General features: G+C 40.0%; 1 protein-coding gene and 1 long non-coding RNA gene across 3 annotated transcripts in view; one reads left to right on the forward strand and one right to left on the reverse strand.

Moving 5' to 3' along the window:
* CFAP43 (cilia and flagella associated protein 43) overlaps window positions 1-17,972 on the forward strand; it is a 63,900-nt gene that overhangs the window by 9,476 nt on the left and 36,452 nt on the right. For both annotated transcript variants that reach the window (XM_007667653.2, XM_039914313.1), the window contains exons 6-15: window positions 42-201; window positions 4,205-4,267; window positions 5,927-5,997; window positions 6,858-6,989; window positions 8,372-8,488; window positions 9,288-9,368; window positions 10,854-11,002; window positions 13,810-13,913; window positions 14,549-14,689; window positions 15,237-15,409. In XM_007667653.2, the coding sequence (XP_007665843.1) occupies window positions 42-201; window positions 4,205-4,267; window positions 5,927-5,997; window positions 6,858-6,989; window positions 8,372-8,488; window positions 9,288-9,368; window positions 10,854-11,002; window positions 13,810-13,913; window positions 14,549-14,689; window positions 15,237-15,409 (1,191 nt within the window). The remainder of the gene's footprint in view (window positions 1-41; window positions 202-4,204; window positions 4,268-5,926; window positions 5,998-6,857; window positions 6,990-8,371; window positions 8,489-9,287; window positions 9,369-10,853; window positions 11,003-13,809; window positions 13,914-14,548; window positions 14,690-15,236; window positions 15,410-17,972) is intronic.
* LOC114817299 overlaps window positions 6,807-17,972 on the reverse strand; it is a 34,606-nt gene continuing 23,440 nt past the window's right edge. Inside the window, exons 3-5 of the long non-coding RNA XR_003765161.1 lie at window positions 8,386-8,485; window positions 7,790-7,863; window positions 6,807-6,971 (exon numbers count right to left, since the gene is read on the reverse strand). This is a non-coding gene — a long non-coding RNA (uncharacterized LOC114817299). The remainder of the gene's footprint in view (window positions 6,972-7,789; window positions 7,864-8,385; window positions 8,486-17,972) is intronic.

Below are 17,972 nucleotides of genomic sequence, written 5' to 3' on the forward strand. Positions count from 1 at the left end.
TTCAATCTTAACAGAGTGCTTTGTTTTTTTTCATAATGAAGCCTAAAGACAATTTTCAACGTCTGGTTCAGCCTACATTCCACTGTTGGACTGCAACAAATGAATTGTATGTGAGCTGTGAAGAGGGTCATCTCTTACTAGTTAATGCAGATACACTAAAAGTTATTGTCCTAAAATTAATGCCTCTTCAGACTTCACCAGGTAAGAAATTGCTCTGCTCAACTTGCTCAAATGCATATTTTGGAGTCATCTTCCATTACCATGCTTAGAGTTCAAATAAAACGGTTCGTATTTCAACTCTAAGGTTTTACTTTTCATACAATTTATCTGTTCCCGAGATAGTCTTTGACTTACAACATTTTGACATACATATAGGTATAGTTGTTCTTTGAACTCGAAAGACCGCAGCTGGCAGGGCCTCCACTTTAGCCATTTACCACTTCCCCTTCATCTGGTGTAATCTGGCCTGTACCTGCCAACTGGGTTTTTGGGTGTTTTTTCTCAGTGGAGCTCCTGTCACTGATTCTTGTTTTGTGTTGATTATGCATGGTTCCCTGCAGCTGTTTGCCCTCACTATTGTTTTAATCAAACCACTTTGAGAGATTTTTTTTCAGGGGGGACGGGGTCGACGGGAGGCAAAGCCAACAACTTCTGCTGCCATGTTGTTTATAGAGTCTTTGAATTCTGGCCATGCCATTTCAAGATCTGTGCTGTTGGGATATGAGAGTGAGTCAAGAACCTGATCCTTTCTGGTGGCTAGAGAATGATATTTGGTATCCGGAGCCACAGCTCACAACTTACATGTAGGTGGCTTACAATGGCAGTTCCATGAGCCTGCTTCAATCTCATTCTGCCTGCCACGGGACAGTGGTCAGGCAGCAAGGATGCTTCCCTCACAGAACATGTTACCATGACCTCCTGTCTGCCGTATTGCCTTAGAATGATATAATCTTCAGGAATGGGTGGTATTTGGGTGGTAAATCCATGTGGTTTTACGTTTCTCTGGCAGCTGGAACAAGTGCTTGAGAGCTTACTACGTGCAGGGCTTGGAGAGTACAGCGCGACAGAGTTAACAGACATGTTTCCTGCCCATAGTGAGCTTACAGTATGCTTTAACTATACCATGCCTTCCTAAGACTTTGGGCAAAGCCTCAAAGTCACAACAGCCCAATTATAAGCATGTCCTTCCTCGGAACTGCCTTTCTGGCATTGTCTAAGTTGTCAAGAAAGCGATCCTTATCGTCATGAGAATGGTTACAGTTGGAGTGTATGCACTGATGATTGTTTGGTGTGACTGCATTAGTTGAAGGGGAAGCAGCAAGGCCTAGTGGATAAAGCATGAGCCTGGGAGCCAGCAGATCTGGTTTCTAATCCTGGTTCGATCACTTGCCTGCTGTGGGATCTTGGGAAAGTCATTTAACTTCTCTCTGCCTCAGTTTCTTCAACTGGAATATGGGGATTCAATACCTGTTCTCCCTCCTTCCTGTGAACCCTGTGTTGGACAGGGACTCTATCTATCCCGATTAACTTGTGGCCAGCCCAGCACTCGAGCAGTCAAGCCTGGAACGGTGCTTGACACACATTAAACAATTAACAAACACCATAACAGAAAAACATGAAAATGCCTTTTGGAATTGAACTAAATGTTTTGATGGGAATTGGCCTTACATGAAGCCAACATCAGCCTGCTGCCACTTTGTGCTTTGCAAATCTAGTTAAAAATCCACCTGGCACCAACTTCCTTCAGCTTCACAGGGCAGCGTTGTCTCAATGCTGCTATGTCGATATCATGCCTGGCAAGCTCTCTGGCTGCATTCCTTGCTCACTGCTCAAGATAGCTGTCATTGCGTAACAGTGCATAGCCATTGCAGGAAACAGAAATCAGAGATTTCTTCCTGGATTTCATTCAGCCGAAATGGGTGACCGGTTTGCCACAGATGTCCTACAAGCTAAATGGAAAGCTCACTGAGAGAGGAACGTGTCTATTAAAATTCTCTTGTACTCCTCCAAATGCTTAGTTCGGGTCAATGCCGACAGTAGGTGCTCAATAAATATTGCATGGATTAAAGCAAATGATTTTTTAGGGACAATTTTTACCCCCTCCCCCAGATTGCAAAGGACAACTCTGCCTCTGAAAAAGGGCTGCTCTGCCATGAGAAAAGAATATAGACTCCGCCATCACTTCTGATTGGCAAGAAGCGACCGTGACTTTCATACCACTTGTCTTCAGGTTTATGACTCAGGGCCTCCAGCAGCAGCTTCCTCTGCCTGCTTCACTTACCCATCACCACTGGGCTACTTAGAGGCAGACACGAGGATCGAGGCAACATAAGGATCGAGAAACTAAGCAAAGAATTGACTGTAATGGTGGGGCTCTGCATCTCAGCCAGCTGTGTTCCTGCTCTAGGCCCAGAGTGCAACAAACGAATAGGTGGTGGGGTATGGCACACCGATAAGTTCCCACAAGAGCTTTTGGGACAGAATCCACTTATGGCACTTAGAACAGTGCTTGGCGCATGGTACAGTGCTCTGGACATAGTAAGGTCTCAAGAAATACCACTGATTGATTCTTGGTTTAAACAGTTATTTGAAAAATAAATTGCAATGTGATTTGGAAATTTACTGACTGATAGGTGGGAAGAAACTTTCCCCTTTGTATCTCATAGTTTCATCAAGTGTCACTGGCTTTAAGTGGTTTCGTTCAAGGGCCGAGTACACTCCAGAACACCGTCTCTGAAAAATACCAAATGTTCTTTTCCGAGCACCATAATTTCAAAAGGTTTAATTCTTGGAAATAGAGTCCTTTATTGAGCTACTATTTATGTAGCTATTTCCATTTTTTAAATGTTATCGATTTGTTGTAGTTGCCATTCTTTTCACTGAAGCTGATTTTTCCAGTTTCAAAAGGAAAGTGAAAAATCTGACTTTAAAATTAGAAGTGGGAAACTTAAAGATCCCAGGTATCACAATGAGATAGGGTTGGAGCTCCCTGTACATGGCCTGAAGGTGCCAATCAGCTTCCATTCGAGACTACCTGCTGGTAATACTTTTGTAATTTTAATTAAATGATCTTTTTTTATTCCCTTCCATAGTTTATTGTTTTGATATTATTGCTATGCTAACTCTAGGGAAGGTCACACTTTAGCGATGGGTAAGTAATTTATCCCAAGTATATGAGGCAGCTTATGCTTTGATAAGAGAATCATGTTGGCCATGAACTGGCGGGACTCGGAATTTTTCACCAAATGTCCTGACAGCCAGTGAGGGGGGTTATTTATTGAAGATTGAAGATAGTAGCTTCCAAACCAACAAAAAGAATCTTTGCTTCACACAGCAATAAGGATGTGGAATTGGTGTACCATTTCCCCCGAAGTTTTTTCATTTTGTTTTTTATGGTATTTGTTAAGCACTTATTATGTGCCAAGGACTGTTCTAGGCAGTGGGGTAGGTACAAGTTAATCAGATTGGACACAGTCCCTATCCCACGTGGGGCTCACAGTCTAAGTAGGAGAGAAAACAGGTATTTAATCCCCATTTTACAGATGAGGTAATTGAGCCACAGAGAAATCAAGTGGCTTGTCCAAGCTCACACAGCAGGTAGCTGGCAGAGTCAAGATCGGAACCCAGGCTCTCTGACTCCCAGGCCCATGCTGCCTTAAACCAGGTTGTGCAGCTCAAAATTAGAGGTTCAGAAGAGAATTGGATCAATAATGGGTCAGTAGAGGGGATGTTAAGGGTATTAGTTGGTTCTTTCCTAAACATTTAAGGTAAATGTCAAGGAAAGCCCATGTCTCTTAGGTACAAATCTATAAATATATATATTAGAAATTATTTATTTGTAGTATTGTCTGTCTCCCCCTCTAGACTCTAAGTTCAATGTGGGAAGGGAACGTATCTACCAACTCAGGGTATTGTACTCTCTCAAACCCTCAGTACAGTGTTCTGCACAGAGTAAGCACTCAATAAGTATCATTGGTTAATTGATTGAAAGCAACATCAACACTCTATACACGCAGAAACCATTTTTAGAGAGAGAATATGGGACTGCATAGATGACCGTTGTTTGGACCCACTCCTCTCATTTCTTGTGATCTTATGTTTTTTTACCCCTTCGGAGTGAAACGTTCTATAATCTCTACAATGCCATGGTTCTGGGAAAAGCCATATAGGAATCAAGAAATTTACAGTCTTTTTTCTCTCTTAGAGCGCAAGCTTACCGTAAAATTCCCATCCATGATGCAACGTTCTATGGAGAAGTGGATAAAAGGTATGAATTTCTTTAAGTTAAGCTTATAAGGTTGATTTTGGCTCATGTAGCCAAGTAGCATTTTTTCAGTAAGCCTCCCCCGATCCACTTGAGGAGAAGAGTCCATTGTATAGCCCCTTTTTGTGAAGTCCCGAGATTCCCTGGTCTGGAAACTGGCAACAGTAAATCTTGGATGATTATTATTTAGACCAGCCAGAGACAATAGAATGGGAAAATGGCTTCTTGAGGAAGCTCTTCACCTGAGGATTGTAGGAGTCTGGGTTTGGAAGAGGAAAGAAGGTCATTTTTATTGGTGGCTTATATGAAGAATGATATTCTCTATTGTTCTTGTCTGTCCGTCTCCCCCGATTAGACTGTAAGCCCATCAAAGGGCAGGGACTGTCTCTATCTGTTACCGATTTGTACATTCCAAGCGCTTAGTACAGTGCTCTGCACATAGTAAGCGCTCAATAAATACTATTGAATGAATGAATGAATGAATGAATGAAGTGAATATAGCAAATATCTGTAAAATACTGAAATGATATTTAGAGTTTTTTGTAAATTTCTTTGAGATCCTTTCTTGATGTATGGTCTATTTTCCTTGAAGAAATATTTTGTAGAAATAAAATTTTCCAATGATGAGTTTTTTTTACGGTATTTAAGCGCTTACTATGTTCCAGGCACTGTATTAAGTGCTGTGGTAGATACAAGCTGATCAGGTTGGACGCAGTCCATGTCCCACTTGGGGTTCATAATCTTAATCCCCATTTTACAGACAAGGGAACTAAGGCCCAGAGAAGTGAAATGACTCACCCAAGGTCACACTGCAGGACAAGTGGCAGGGGCGGGATTAGAATCCAGGTCCTTCCGACTCCCAGGCCTGTGCTCTATTCCCCAGGCTCTGCTACTTCTCGTGGACACCGCCCAGAATTACTAACACTGGGGGATGGGACAGGGAAAGGCTAGCTCTCTTCTGAATACTGTAAAATTGCCTTTGACCACTACATTACTCCTGTATTGATCTAGTTGCACGGCTATGGCAGAGGTGTGATCGAGAAATGTTAAGTGGCAGAAATAGCATCCCCTTATGGACACTGATTTTCCCACCTACACAGTGCCTGATGTTTCCCTACTCAGCAAGACCTTCCTTGTGTGGCATTTTGAGGCCACAGTGGGAAACTCACAAGCTGTATGGCGCAGCGGAAAGACCAACAGGCTGGGAGCCAGGGACCTCAATTCAAGTCCCTCCAGCTTCTCTATTGGCCCACTTTCTTTGTGACCTTAGGCAAGTCACTTAGCCTCTCTGGGGCTCAGTTTCCTCATCTATAAATTGGGGATTTGGCAGATTGTGAGCTCCATTAGGAGTAGAGACCGTTTCAGATCTCAGAACTTTGTAACTTCCCCAGTGCTTAGCACACAGCAAGCACTTTAAAAAAAGCGTCTGTTTACGTTGTTATATAAGCCATCGGCACCAGAAAGCTCATTGCTCTCCTTTGCCAGGCTTAAATTGGACAAAAAGAATAAAGCCTGGAGCAGAGGTTAGACACTTTCCTAGGAATGGAAGGGAAAATCATGCCAAATTATTGGAGTATAAAATTAAGTGATATTTTTTGTTTAATTTTGATTTAAAATGTCTGCCACTTATTTTAGTTTGCTCTTCTTTCCAATAAAATGAAGGAACCCACCCTAAAACACCAAGCATGGCTGCCATGGCATTTTATAAAGACGGACTGCTCGTTACTAGAAATGTAAGATATTTCTTCTTACAGTTTGTGAATTATGTCGAAAACAAAACCAAGTCAGTAGTGAGGAAATGGAGTCTTTAAGCCGTCCTAAAGGACCAGAATTTGAAGGTGCCGAATGGCCCAAAGCTACAAATCTACCTCGCATGTCATAAATATTTTATTTCCGTTCCTAATCCAAATACTGGAAGTAAACATCATTTTTCTCTCCCTAATGAAAAAGTAGTAAGTGCAAGTCCTACCCTTTTTTCAGAAACTGCTTTCAAAAGAGAAGAATTCATAGGCCATTTCAAAGGAGACTGTGTCCTCTGGAAAATAGAGGACACAAAGTTTTGTTACTCATTGCACCATAACTGCTAGCTCTCTGGGTGGCTTGCCTCGTTGGAGGATCTCAAAACTCCTGCCTCTGGGACTTGTCCTTTTTCATTTGTTAATCTGTTACCTAATTACCAAAATCAAACATATTAAAAAAATGAAAAGTTTGTTCATCTAGTTTTTGAGAAAACATGAAACTGCTTCCCTGCTATGGGATGAGAGTGTATGACATATTTAATTCTTTCCATTAAATGTGTAAGCTGTATCCATTCTAGTGTATAAGTGGTGAGCTTCATGTGTGCAAACTGTATCTCCCCCTTCAATATCCCTTCTATTAGGCCTAGTCTACTTCAATAAGTAGACTCCGCCTTTCTGGAGACTGCATAGCATTGTGATAATTAGTCCTGGTGCTTAAATTCTATATTTTTATATGCAAAACCAAAGAATGTATGCTCCCAGAGATATCATAAATGTAGAAGGGATTGTAGAGAAAGCATTAGTTTAGTAACTGGAACTGATTTTTGATGTTTTTTATTGTTTCTGGTGTGTAGGATGGCCTTTTGCATTCTCTTGATATCAAAGGATCAACTTACAAAATAAGCAAGTCCTGTGACGTGTCAGAACCTGTCAGAAATATATTGTTCTCCCCTAATTACAGAAGATTACTGATTGAAACAGTTAAGGTATGCAACACACTGGTCTTAAAAAATGCTAATATAACAAGCTGTAAGCATAATTATTATTATAATGTAGCATGTATCACCCTTCGTCAAGCAGTTTTTCTTCACAAAAACTATAAAGTTTCCAAAAATAGTGAAATATGGTAAAAATTATATCTGACCCTCACCTTCTGTGAGCAAGACCTGTTGCAGAGATGGCCTAGATCTCCTACTACACTGAAGGAAGTTGAACTCTGCTATAGAATATAAATAATCCAGGTCCAGATCTATTCCTGACACTGCATAGGTCAAATCTCTAACTTCTCTGTGTCTTAATTTTCTCATCCATTCAATCAATCAATCACTGGTATTTATGGAGCGCTTACTAAGTGCAGAGCTCTTTACTAAGCACTTGCGAGAGTACAGTACAACAGAATTAGCAGACACGTTCCTTTCGGTGGTTAGAATTAGTTTGGTTAATTATAAAGTGACTTTAGTTCCTCAGAGATTGTTTCTTTCAGAGTATATGATAAACATCACTGTTGCGATAATGAATATTATATGAATATGCTCCCCTTTAGCTTTGGGTCAGGAGGGAAGAGTCTAAGACAGAGATACATACAGTTTTATAGTATGGAAAACCAGTTTTGGCCTGGCAAAGTATATTTCCCAGGAAGGTCAGAATTCAGACTATTCCAGCTGCCATAATAATAACAATAATGGCATCATTATTATTTTTTTTTTATAAAACTTGTTAGGCACTTACTATGTGCCTAGCACTATACTAAGCTCTGGGGTGGATATAAGATCATTAAGTTGGATACAGTCCCCGTCCACATGGGGTTCACAATGTAAGTCCAGCGGGTGCCATCATGAGTTACAATAGAAGACAGGGAATCTGTGAAAGAAATCTCAGGCTCGGGTTATGAGGTGAGAGAAACAGGAACAGGAAGCAGAGCGTGGGGACAGAAGTCAAGAGAATGCTTCCACTATCTCCATTTTCACATGTATCTAAAGTACTAAAAAGAATCAAACTCCCTATTATTGACCTAATGACTCAGAAATAGTTTTTATGAACCATAAGTTTCTAAGAGTGCAGCAGCAGTGGCATATAGAATTTCACAGTATATTCTCCCTTTCACCCAAATAATTCCAATTTTTCTTCCTTTTGGGGGAAAACTGTTAAAGACTTTTAGTTCAGATCCATTTACCTCAATGAATATTGTGCAACAGGCTAATATAATGGATAAAGGCTATAATTTGGAACTTTATTCTTTTAAATAAACCCTCTTTGCTTAAGAGACTAATATAAACATATCACAAAGCAAGATTAGAAAGATGTGGGGGTTTTTAAAGAATCTTCAGTAATTGTAAACTATGTTAATGATTTGTTGTATACGTGGCAGGGATCAATCTTTACCTGTATTCCGATGGATATGGCTAACATCGACACAGTTCTGGATGTATGCCAAGGGGACTTTGTGGCAAATGACTTCATCACACCTGGAAACAAGTATTGCCTGGTAAAAAGAAAAAATACATATACCTGATCTTTACCCACTGTAGAATCTGATATATTTAAGCATCTAAACTTAATCCAAACCTTTTTTTATTAAATGATATTTGTTAAGTACTTACTATGTGCCAGGCACTGTACTAAGCCCTGAGGGTAGATAGAAGATACCCCTTACAGTCTGAATCCCCATTTTTCAGAGGAGGTAAATAAGGCACAGAGAAATTAAGTGACTTGTCCAAGGTCACTCAACAGGCAAGTGGTAGAGCCAGAATTAGAACCCAGATCCTCTGACTCCCAGGCCTGTGCTTTTTCTACTAGGCCACACTACTACTCAATAATAAATAATAATAATTAGGCATTCTTCTCAGTAATAAAGTCACCTATAACTTAACACCTAGGATAAAAGGAGTGGAGTAAGAATAGTTACGAAGGATTGGGGTTATGGGAATCAAATGCAGGGTTATTTTCATTACTTGCCCCTATGGTAAGCTTTCTGTGGGCAGAACACTACGCTAAATGCTTGGAAAAGAACAATACAATAGACTCGGTAGGTGCGATCCCTGCCCACAAGAAGCTTATGGTCTATGGGGGAGATTTTTGTCCATTAGATAGTTATTTCTTCTATTTACAATTAAAATTGTACTGTTGAAACTTTCCATTCATGCACTCCTGTTCTCCCTAATCAATGTAGCCATTTTGATATCATCTCAAGATTAACTATTCCAAGAATAAAGTGGGAATTAGAAAAATTGTTTTTCACAGAAATGAATTCCTATGCTCAGACCGGTATCTTCTCTGTGTTACAGTCAATTACAATTACAGGGGAAGGTTACATTTGGTTGTTAGAGGATGGATCCTGTGTCAGTAGGTTCAGCCTGTACACAAAGGTATGTATAACAGTACTTCTTATGCTTAAAAGAAATGGTGAAATTAGTCTTTCAGAAACTCCCATTACCTTTGACCTTTCCTCATTGGATCTATTTTTTTTTCTATCCCTCTAATGTTGTTTAATTTCATTGCCATTCTCTGGACTTTCTCCAACTCTTTCACTGCCTTTTAAAAATGTGGACGTTATAGAGGATTATCATCAACAGCATTTAATGAGCACCTACTATGTGCAGAGCTCTGTACTAAGTGATTTGGCATGAGAGTATAATCTTTGCCCTTAAGGCTTAAAATTCCTGGGAAGACAAGAAGACACAAATATATGATAAAGCATAAAGAACATAAGAGCAGATGCAAATAATACACAGAGGTGCATATGTAAATCAACAGCATACAAAAACTAGTAAATGTATGAGTGTGGAGGCGTCTGGTTGGAAAGGAGGTGTCCTGCCCTTGACAGGAGCAGTTGGAGTGGAGGGACCTCCCCCTTGCCTGAGTTTTGAGGTTCTGAGGGAAGACTAACTTCCCCACTCTTGTATATCATTTTCCTATTCACACATACCAATATCAATCAGTCGGTGGCATTTATTGAGAGCTTACTATGTGTAGAGCACTATACCAAGTGCTTGGGAAAGCACAATATGCAGAATTAGGGACATATTCCCTGCCCGTAACAAGTTTGCAGTCAATATCACCTTCGATGTTTTGAAAGATGCCTGTGATCTGTCAAGATAATTGTCTTTTTTTTTCTGCTATGCTGTGATTTGCCCATTCTGCTCTTCCTACTGGAGGATGTTTTTGGACTTTTCATTGTCCCTATTAAACTTCATCATGTTCTTGAGCCAGTAACTCCAATTCATCTAGGCTACTTTGAATTCTATACCTTCCTCCTGCAGTAAACCCTGTACAATTTAAACTGGGTCTACTGAGGGAAAGCCTAGTACAGTATAGTTGGCTTACATTTTTTTCCCATCTATTTTATTTGTCTACTTGGAGTTAGAGAAATGACAGAGAGTGACTCACTGACTATCTGTGACTGGAAACTCCTTCCAAAGGGTAAAAACAATTTTTGAGGAAACATTAACATAAAAGCAGCTTGGCCAAGAGGAAAGAGCACAGGCCTGGAAGTCAGAGGACCTGGCTTCTAATCTCAGCTCTGCCAATTGCCTGTTGTGTGACCTTGGGCAAGCCATTTAACTTTTTCATGCCCCAGTTTCCTCATCTGTAAAATGGGGATTCAATACAGCCCCCACTCCATAGTGAGTGCTTAACAAATACCATCATTAATTAATTAATAAAATACTTTCACTTCAGATATTTAGGTAATTTAACATGAACTATTTAGATATTTGAGACCAAACTGAATTTTTAGACCGAAATTAGATAATTTGGTAATGTTCAGCAGCCTTAATGAACATACTGTCAAAATCTGTTAATCAAGTCAATGATAAAAGTTCTGAGTTCTTTGGGTTTGTTTTTTTAACTAGATAGCAGATATGGCTTGTTGCCCTTCCTCGCTTTCAGCTGCTGTGGGGGCCACTTCGGGCCACATCTACTTCATCGATGTTTCAACAGTAGAATGCCCTCGGATAGTCTATAGAGCTTTTCCTTCCTCAAGTCCTTTGCAGTATGTGCAGTAAGTATTGCTGAAACGAAGTCTACCATTAGCCTAGGAATTAGCCATTCAGGCCTACTGCTTACCTAAACAGGAATTTGAATCCATCTCCAAGAATGTGCCTTCAGCTCAACTGAACTCCCCCTATCTAAACTGTCAATCACCCAACGGTAGGAAAATTTGAAATTAGCCCTATTGTTCACATTTCACGTGGTAGAACTTAAAACTGCAAAGCAGTTGCATCATTATAGGACTAGATAGAGCACAGGCCTAGGAGTCAGAAGGACCTGGCTTCTAATCCCAGCTTTGCCACTTGCCTGCAGTGTGACCTTGATCAAGTCCCTTCACTTCTCTGTACCTCAATTACCTAACTTGTCATTGTGGGCAGGGAATGTGTCTGTTTTTTGTTGTATTCTACTCTCCTAAGCTGTTAATACAGTGGTTTGCACACAGTAGCGCTCAGTAAATATGACTAAATGAATAAAATGGGGATTCACATTGTGAGCCACTGTGGGACAGAGAATGTGTTCAACTCGATTTGCTTGTATCTAATGCAGCACCTTAGTACAATACCTGGCACATAGTAAATGGTTAACAGATGCCATTATTATTATTATTATTATTGTTTCAGGAATCTACATGATTGAGCACTGTTTCTCAGAGGCTTGGTAGCTCTTTGCTGCACCCTCACCCTTACTTCAGCCTGCTCGGTTACTGGGGATTGCCCTGAGCCCTCCGGGACAGTCAGAGAATGGGGAGGACTGGCGAGGAGCTGGAAAAGCCCCAAATTTGCTCTCTTACAATTAAGTGGACATATTGACATGAAGGAACTTGGAGCAGGCTCAGATTCAGGACTAGTCATACCTGGTTCAAAAAATTTGTTCCAGACTGTCCAGGGCCTTCCCCACTAACATACCATTTTCCCCATCCAAATGTAGGACAAAATGGAATTTTCTAGAAGTATATTATCTTTAAAAAAATGTGCTCGATCCATGGAACCTTTACCATGGAATCACTTGAGGAAAAAAGTCAGTAACCTATCATTTCAAGACGCCCACACTTAAGCTATTACCTTTTTACTGCTTTTCTGCCTTTTCCACTGCTTTTGCTAATTACGAGGTCTCCACCTGACTTTGTAATTCATTCATTCAATCATATTTATTGAGCACTTACTGTGTGCAGAGCACTGTACTAAGCACTTGGAATGTACAACTCGGTAACAGATAGAGACAATCCCTGCCCAACAACGGGCTCACAGTCTAAAAGGGGGAGACAAATGTAGACAAATGGCCCTACTTTTCCCCATGCTGCCTTATTTCAGTCAATTAATCAATCATATTTATTGAGCACCTACTGTGTGCAGAGCACTGTGCTTTGGACAGTACACTAAATGTAAAAGGCACAACCCCTGCCTCTAAGAAGCTTTCAGTCTAGCAGGAGAGACATACAAAATTCTAATTAGAGAAAAGAGAATGGAAAGATGAATAAGTGACTAAAGGGCCTAGATAGTATAGGCTGTAAAATGAAATGTACGTAAGTGCCCTGGATAGCTGTGAGTGCAAAAGTGCTGAAGTAGCAGTTGGGTGAATGTGGGAAGAAGAAAATTAATCAGGGAAAACCTCCTAGATGAGATGGGACTTGTACATCAGCCTCCACCCTGCAAATAACTGTGATACTCGTTAAGCACTTACTGTGTGCCAAGCACAATTCTAAGCACTGAAGTAGCTACAGGATAATCAAGTTCCACATGGGGGACACAGTCAAAGTATAAGGGAGAACAGGTACTGAATCCCCACTTGGCAGATGAAGGAACTGAGTCATAGAGAAGTTGAGTGATCTGTCCAAGGTGACACAGCAGACAAGCGGTGGAGCTGGGTTTAGAACCCAGGTCCTCTGACTCTTAGGCCCGTGCTCCCAAATCTACTACAGTAGTCCAATCAGTTGTCATATCTCGACTTTACTGCACCAGTCTCTTTACTGGTCTCCCTGTCCTCTTCCCTCTCCAGTTTTTCCCCTCTCCAGTCCATATTTCACTTTTCTGTCCAGATCATTTTTCTGAAATGTCATACCACACAGTTCTTCATTCCTCAGAAACCTTCAGTGATGACCCATTTCTCTTTTCATCAAAAAGAGACTCCTAACCATTGATTGGCTTTAAGGCATTCAATCAACTCTCTCCCTCCTACTTATCCACTCTCCCGTCCCTCTACACCCCAGTTCACAATCTTTGTTCCTCTCCATTTTAACCTCCGCACTCAGCCTCTACCTTCAGCTAACCTGATCCCACCCTCCCACCTGCCTGGAACTTCCTTCCCCTTCATACTGGATGGACCATAGCTCCCCACTTCATCAGAGAGTCCTTCTAGGGTCACCTTTCCTCCAGGAAGCTTCCCCCAAATAATCTCTAATCTTCACATTTCATATTCCCCCAAATGCCATCTCAGCCTTTCTGCCCCTAAGCACTTAAATTGCCCCAGCTTCCGTAGAACCTGTGTTCGTATCTTATATACTTGAATATCCCTCGTGTGTAATTTATTTAAGTGTTTGTCTCCTCTGCTGGGTTGCAAGGCCTTTTAAGGCAAGGAACATGCATTTTAACTCTTTCTATTCTTCCCAGTATTTAGTTCAGTGCTTGGCACACAATAGAAGCTCAATAAATGCTATTGTATGTGATTGAGAATGTTTCAAAAGCACAATACAGAAAAGGGAAGTTGAGTCTGAAGACCTGGCCTCTGGTTTGACATGTTATTTGTTATATTTCATTTCAAATTCTTGGCATTTTCAGAGAGGAAAAGCTGTATTGTAATGAAATGTATTTTTTTTTGTAGTTACGACCAGGGAGGCCTTTATCTAATAACGGTCACTCAAGATGGACATATCTTCATTTTAAATTCTAAACCCTCAAAATTATTCGAGATTCTTGGCTGTACAGGTAATGTACATATACACCAATTACTGTATTTGGTTGTATTTATAGCATAGCTTTTCTTCCCTCTGTGCTCTGTGTAAGAGATTAGTTTATTCTGGAAATATTACTCATTTGGCAAACTAAATTTTTTGGAATAGAAAGACTTTTTCTTGTTTTAAAATTATTCTTGTACTGAGTTTTCTCTTTGGATAGTGCCATGATATTTTTCGTTTAGTAGAATACCAAAATCATGTTTGCATTTATGTCTTTTTGATTTGGTCTTGTGAGCAAGCTATATCCATTTCGACTAATATGCATTCAAAAATCAAATGTAACTCCAGGTATTGGTAATGTTGAAACAGTTGTTAGATCACGAATAGTAAATCGCTTTACTTCTTCTAATGCTTCTGTTTCAGGCAGAAGTATTAGGAATAGAGAGACCCAGAAGTCTGCCCAAATTTACCTTCACACTGCTTGACTACTGCTGAGTTTAAAGTGACTTTAATGTTTGATGTGTGGGAACTCCATGAAATAAAGTCCTTTACCCTACATGCAAACAGATTCAGAAACCTTTACAACAATGTATTATATTGGGATAAGCAAAAGTTTTAAACTTGTTGTAATGGATACTTTATTCAGTGTGTTGTATTTGCTCTTAGTGATATCAGGTGAAATCCAACAACTATCTTCAGTCTATCACAAGGAGACAAACGTAGTTGATGTGATTGTGCTTATCTGGCTTCCGGAAGGTGAAAAATGCAAGCTGGAAATGTTTTCCCTAGCTGAAGAAATCTTAACTGGTAAAGAGTGGGAAGAATTTCTCTTCCTCTTACTATTTCTTACTCCACCCCCCTACCATCACCACCACCCCTGTAGACACACATATCCCTAATTTATTTTCAGAAATTTAACTTGCTGAAGGAAAATATACTAAGAAAAATGGGAGTGGGTGTGGAAAAGAAAAGGGGGCTGGCCATTCAATCATCTATTCATTTGTTTTTCTAGTAGAAAAGTTGGGTGTATGTGGACAGCTAAGCATCACACTATGTATGGGCAGCAGGCGGCTTTAAATACAAATTTTCTTTCCAACCGTTTTTACCCAGAGAGGTTAGATAATGTATCTAATATCGCTCAATTTAATATCAGTGGAGGATCCAGAACCCATGAATAAAATAAATATCATTTGATTCAAAGGCTTAGCTCCCTGCTGCTCCACTACCCTTAATTGTCTTTTTAAAAGTTGCTTATTGTATATTTAAGACATAAAGTTAAATTGCTATGGTTCTTTATGTGAAGTGGAAACTTGCTATTGTGAAAGTGATCTCTTCTTTCCTCCAAATCGTATAGACAATGCCAACTGGGTAAATGAAAGAGGAATACTGAAGAATGAACTCATACACATGCACCAGTATGAAATTAATCACTCTTTATCTTCAGCTGTATTGGCCCTTGAGAGGAAGCTAATATATGGCTACTGTAGAAAAGTACCATACATCTGTACCTACCCTCTTCTTGAAGAGGTATTCTTTAGTTGTCTCTTTTTTTTAACATGAAATAACCTGTAAATATGATCTGATATCCCTTACCAGTTTGTCATATCAATTTAGACATCTGCATCTGTCTTAGGTAATACATCTATCTAATTGGTAGTCCACCATAGAGCACTTCAATCAATCAAGTGCATTTATTGAGCACTTACTGTGTGCAGAGCACTGTACTAAGCGCTTGGGAGACTACTATATTATTTTGTTTAATGAGATGTACATCACCCTGATTCTCTTTATTTGTCATTGTTTTTATGAGATGTTCTTCCCCTTGACTCCGTTTATTGCCATTGCTCTTGTCTGCCTGTCTCCCCCAATTAGACTGTAAGCCCGTCAAAGGGCAGGGACTGTCTCTATCTGTTGCCGATTTGCACATTCCAAGCGCTTAGTACAGTGCTCTGCACATAGTAAGCTCTCAATAAATACTATTGAATGAATGAATGAATGTAAGAGACACATTCAGACATAACAGACACTTTGCTGACGTCTATCACTAATGATACAAATGCATGGTTCTCAGAGGAGAACATTACGGATTTAGTAGCAGTTTAACAGAATTATTCAGATATGAACCTACTGTCCCTATGGATGCCATCTGATTTGATAATAAAAGGTGGACCATTGAAAAGTGGCCATAATTAGTTCTGATTAGTTCGGAGAAGCAGCATGGCTCAGTGGAAAGAGCACGGGCTTTGGAGTCAGGGCTCATGAGTTCGAATCCCAGCTCTGCCACTTGTCAGCTGTGTGACTGTGGGCAAGTCACTTCACTTCTCTGGGCCTCAGTTCCCTCATCTGTAAAATGGGGATGAAGACTGTGAGCCCCACGTGGGACAAACTGATTCCCCTGTGTCTACCCCAGCGCTTAGAACAGTGCTCGGCACATAGTAAGCGCTTAACAAATACCAACATTATTATTATTATTATGATTTTAGAATAATACTATCTTGAGAATAATTATAAATATTGATCATTGCATTGGGTCTCATGGCTATTCTGCTAATATGGAACCTCAAGTAAATAAAAGTAAGTTGAATAGAAAGAAAATATAGAGTAAATTATAATTCCCTTAATTCTCATTAAGCCTGATGTCTGATTTTTATTACTACTACCCTAATCTTTCATTCTGTAAGCTCTTTGTTTTTGTTTATTTGTTTTGGTTTTTATAAATGCAGCCTGACTTGAAGGTACTGGATTGAACTACGTGCTCTCTTGCAGACCCAGTTCTCTAATTCTATTATAGGCATATGCCACACTCAATCAATCAGTTTTTTTGTGAGCACTTACTGTGTGCAGAGCACTGTATTAAGTGCTTGAGAAAGTTCAACACAACAGAGTTGTCAGACAGTTTCTCTGCCCACAAAAAGATTACAGTCTAGAGGGAGAGACAGACGATATGAATAAATAAATTATGGATTTGTACATAAGTGCTGTGGGGCTGAGGGAAGGGTGAATAAAGAGTGCAAATATGATGCAGAAGGGAGTGGGAGAGGAGGAAATGAGGGCCTAGTCAGGGAAGGCTGCTTGGAGGAGATGTGCCTTAAATAAGGCGTTGGGTTATGTTCCTTGAAAATAGGATTGTATGGTAAATGGCTATATCCTGGAGTAAATTTCTCTAGAGATGCACCTAAGGGCTTGGGAGAGTACAATAAATATCACTGATTGATGTTGTACATGTTATAAATTTAGATCCATTCCAGAATCTCTGGACAGTATGGATTTCCTTTACATGTTATATGCTGTCATGTTATTCAAGTCGTAACATGACAACACTGGCTAAATGAAGAACTATAATATGATTTTGAGTCTTTGCTGGTGGCTGCAGAGTTAGAAGCCACTCTAGTGACTTTTCTAGTGACTGTGGTAGCAGTTTTTCCACTTTTATAGAAGAATTTGTCCAATTTAAGTTGGACAACAGCCTTCTTCTTTTCTTCATGAACACCCCTACATACTTTTGACCTCCTCTTTTCATCAGGTTTTCAATCAGCTTTATCAGTTCATCTACTTTCTTGAAAACTGATGCAAATCTTTTTTTATCTCAAAATTTTAGCTGGTGGGAATACTGTCATTTCTTCAACCGTTTCGGTACCTTGCAGTGATAATAGATGAGGTTCTTGTCAGACAGCAATTCTCCTGAATGAAATGCAACTAACTAATCAATAACTGCTTCATCCATTTCTCAATTAAGAAGCACTCTCAATTGAACAATTTCTTTGGCTATCTAGACTGTGAGTTCGTTGTGGGCAGGGAACTTGTCTACCAACTCTGTTACATTATACTCTCCCAAGCACTTAGTACAGTCCTCTGCACAAAGTAAGCACTTAATAAATACGATTGGTCGATTGATCTGTTCAGGGATTGTGAAGACACCTTGGAAATCTGACCTAAACTCTGGGCTGGCTTTCTCTAGAATCCATTCATTGTTGGTGGATTAATCTCAGCCCTGGTAAGGAGTGAAGGAGATATTTATTTACAAATAGTGTTTGGCCTGAATGACAAAGCAGTTGGGCTTTTGCATAGGTAAAGTCAGCAGTCAATGAAT

The sequence above is a fragment of the Ornithorhynchus anatinus genome, chromosome 16 (assembly GCF_004115215.2).
Source record: "Ornithorhynchus anatinus isolate Pmale09 chromosome 16, mOrnAna1.pri.v4, whole genome shotgun sequence".
NCBI classification, from domain to species: domain Eukaryota; kingdom Metazoa; phylum Chordata; class Mammalia; order Monotremata; family Ornithorhynchidae; genus Ornithorhynchus; species Ornithorhynchus anatinus.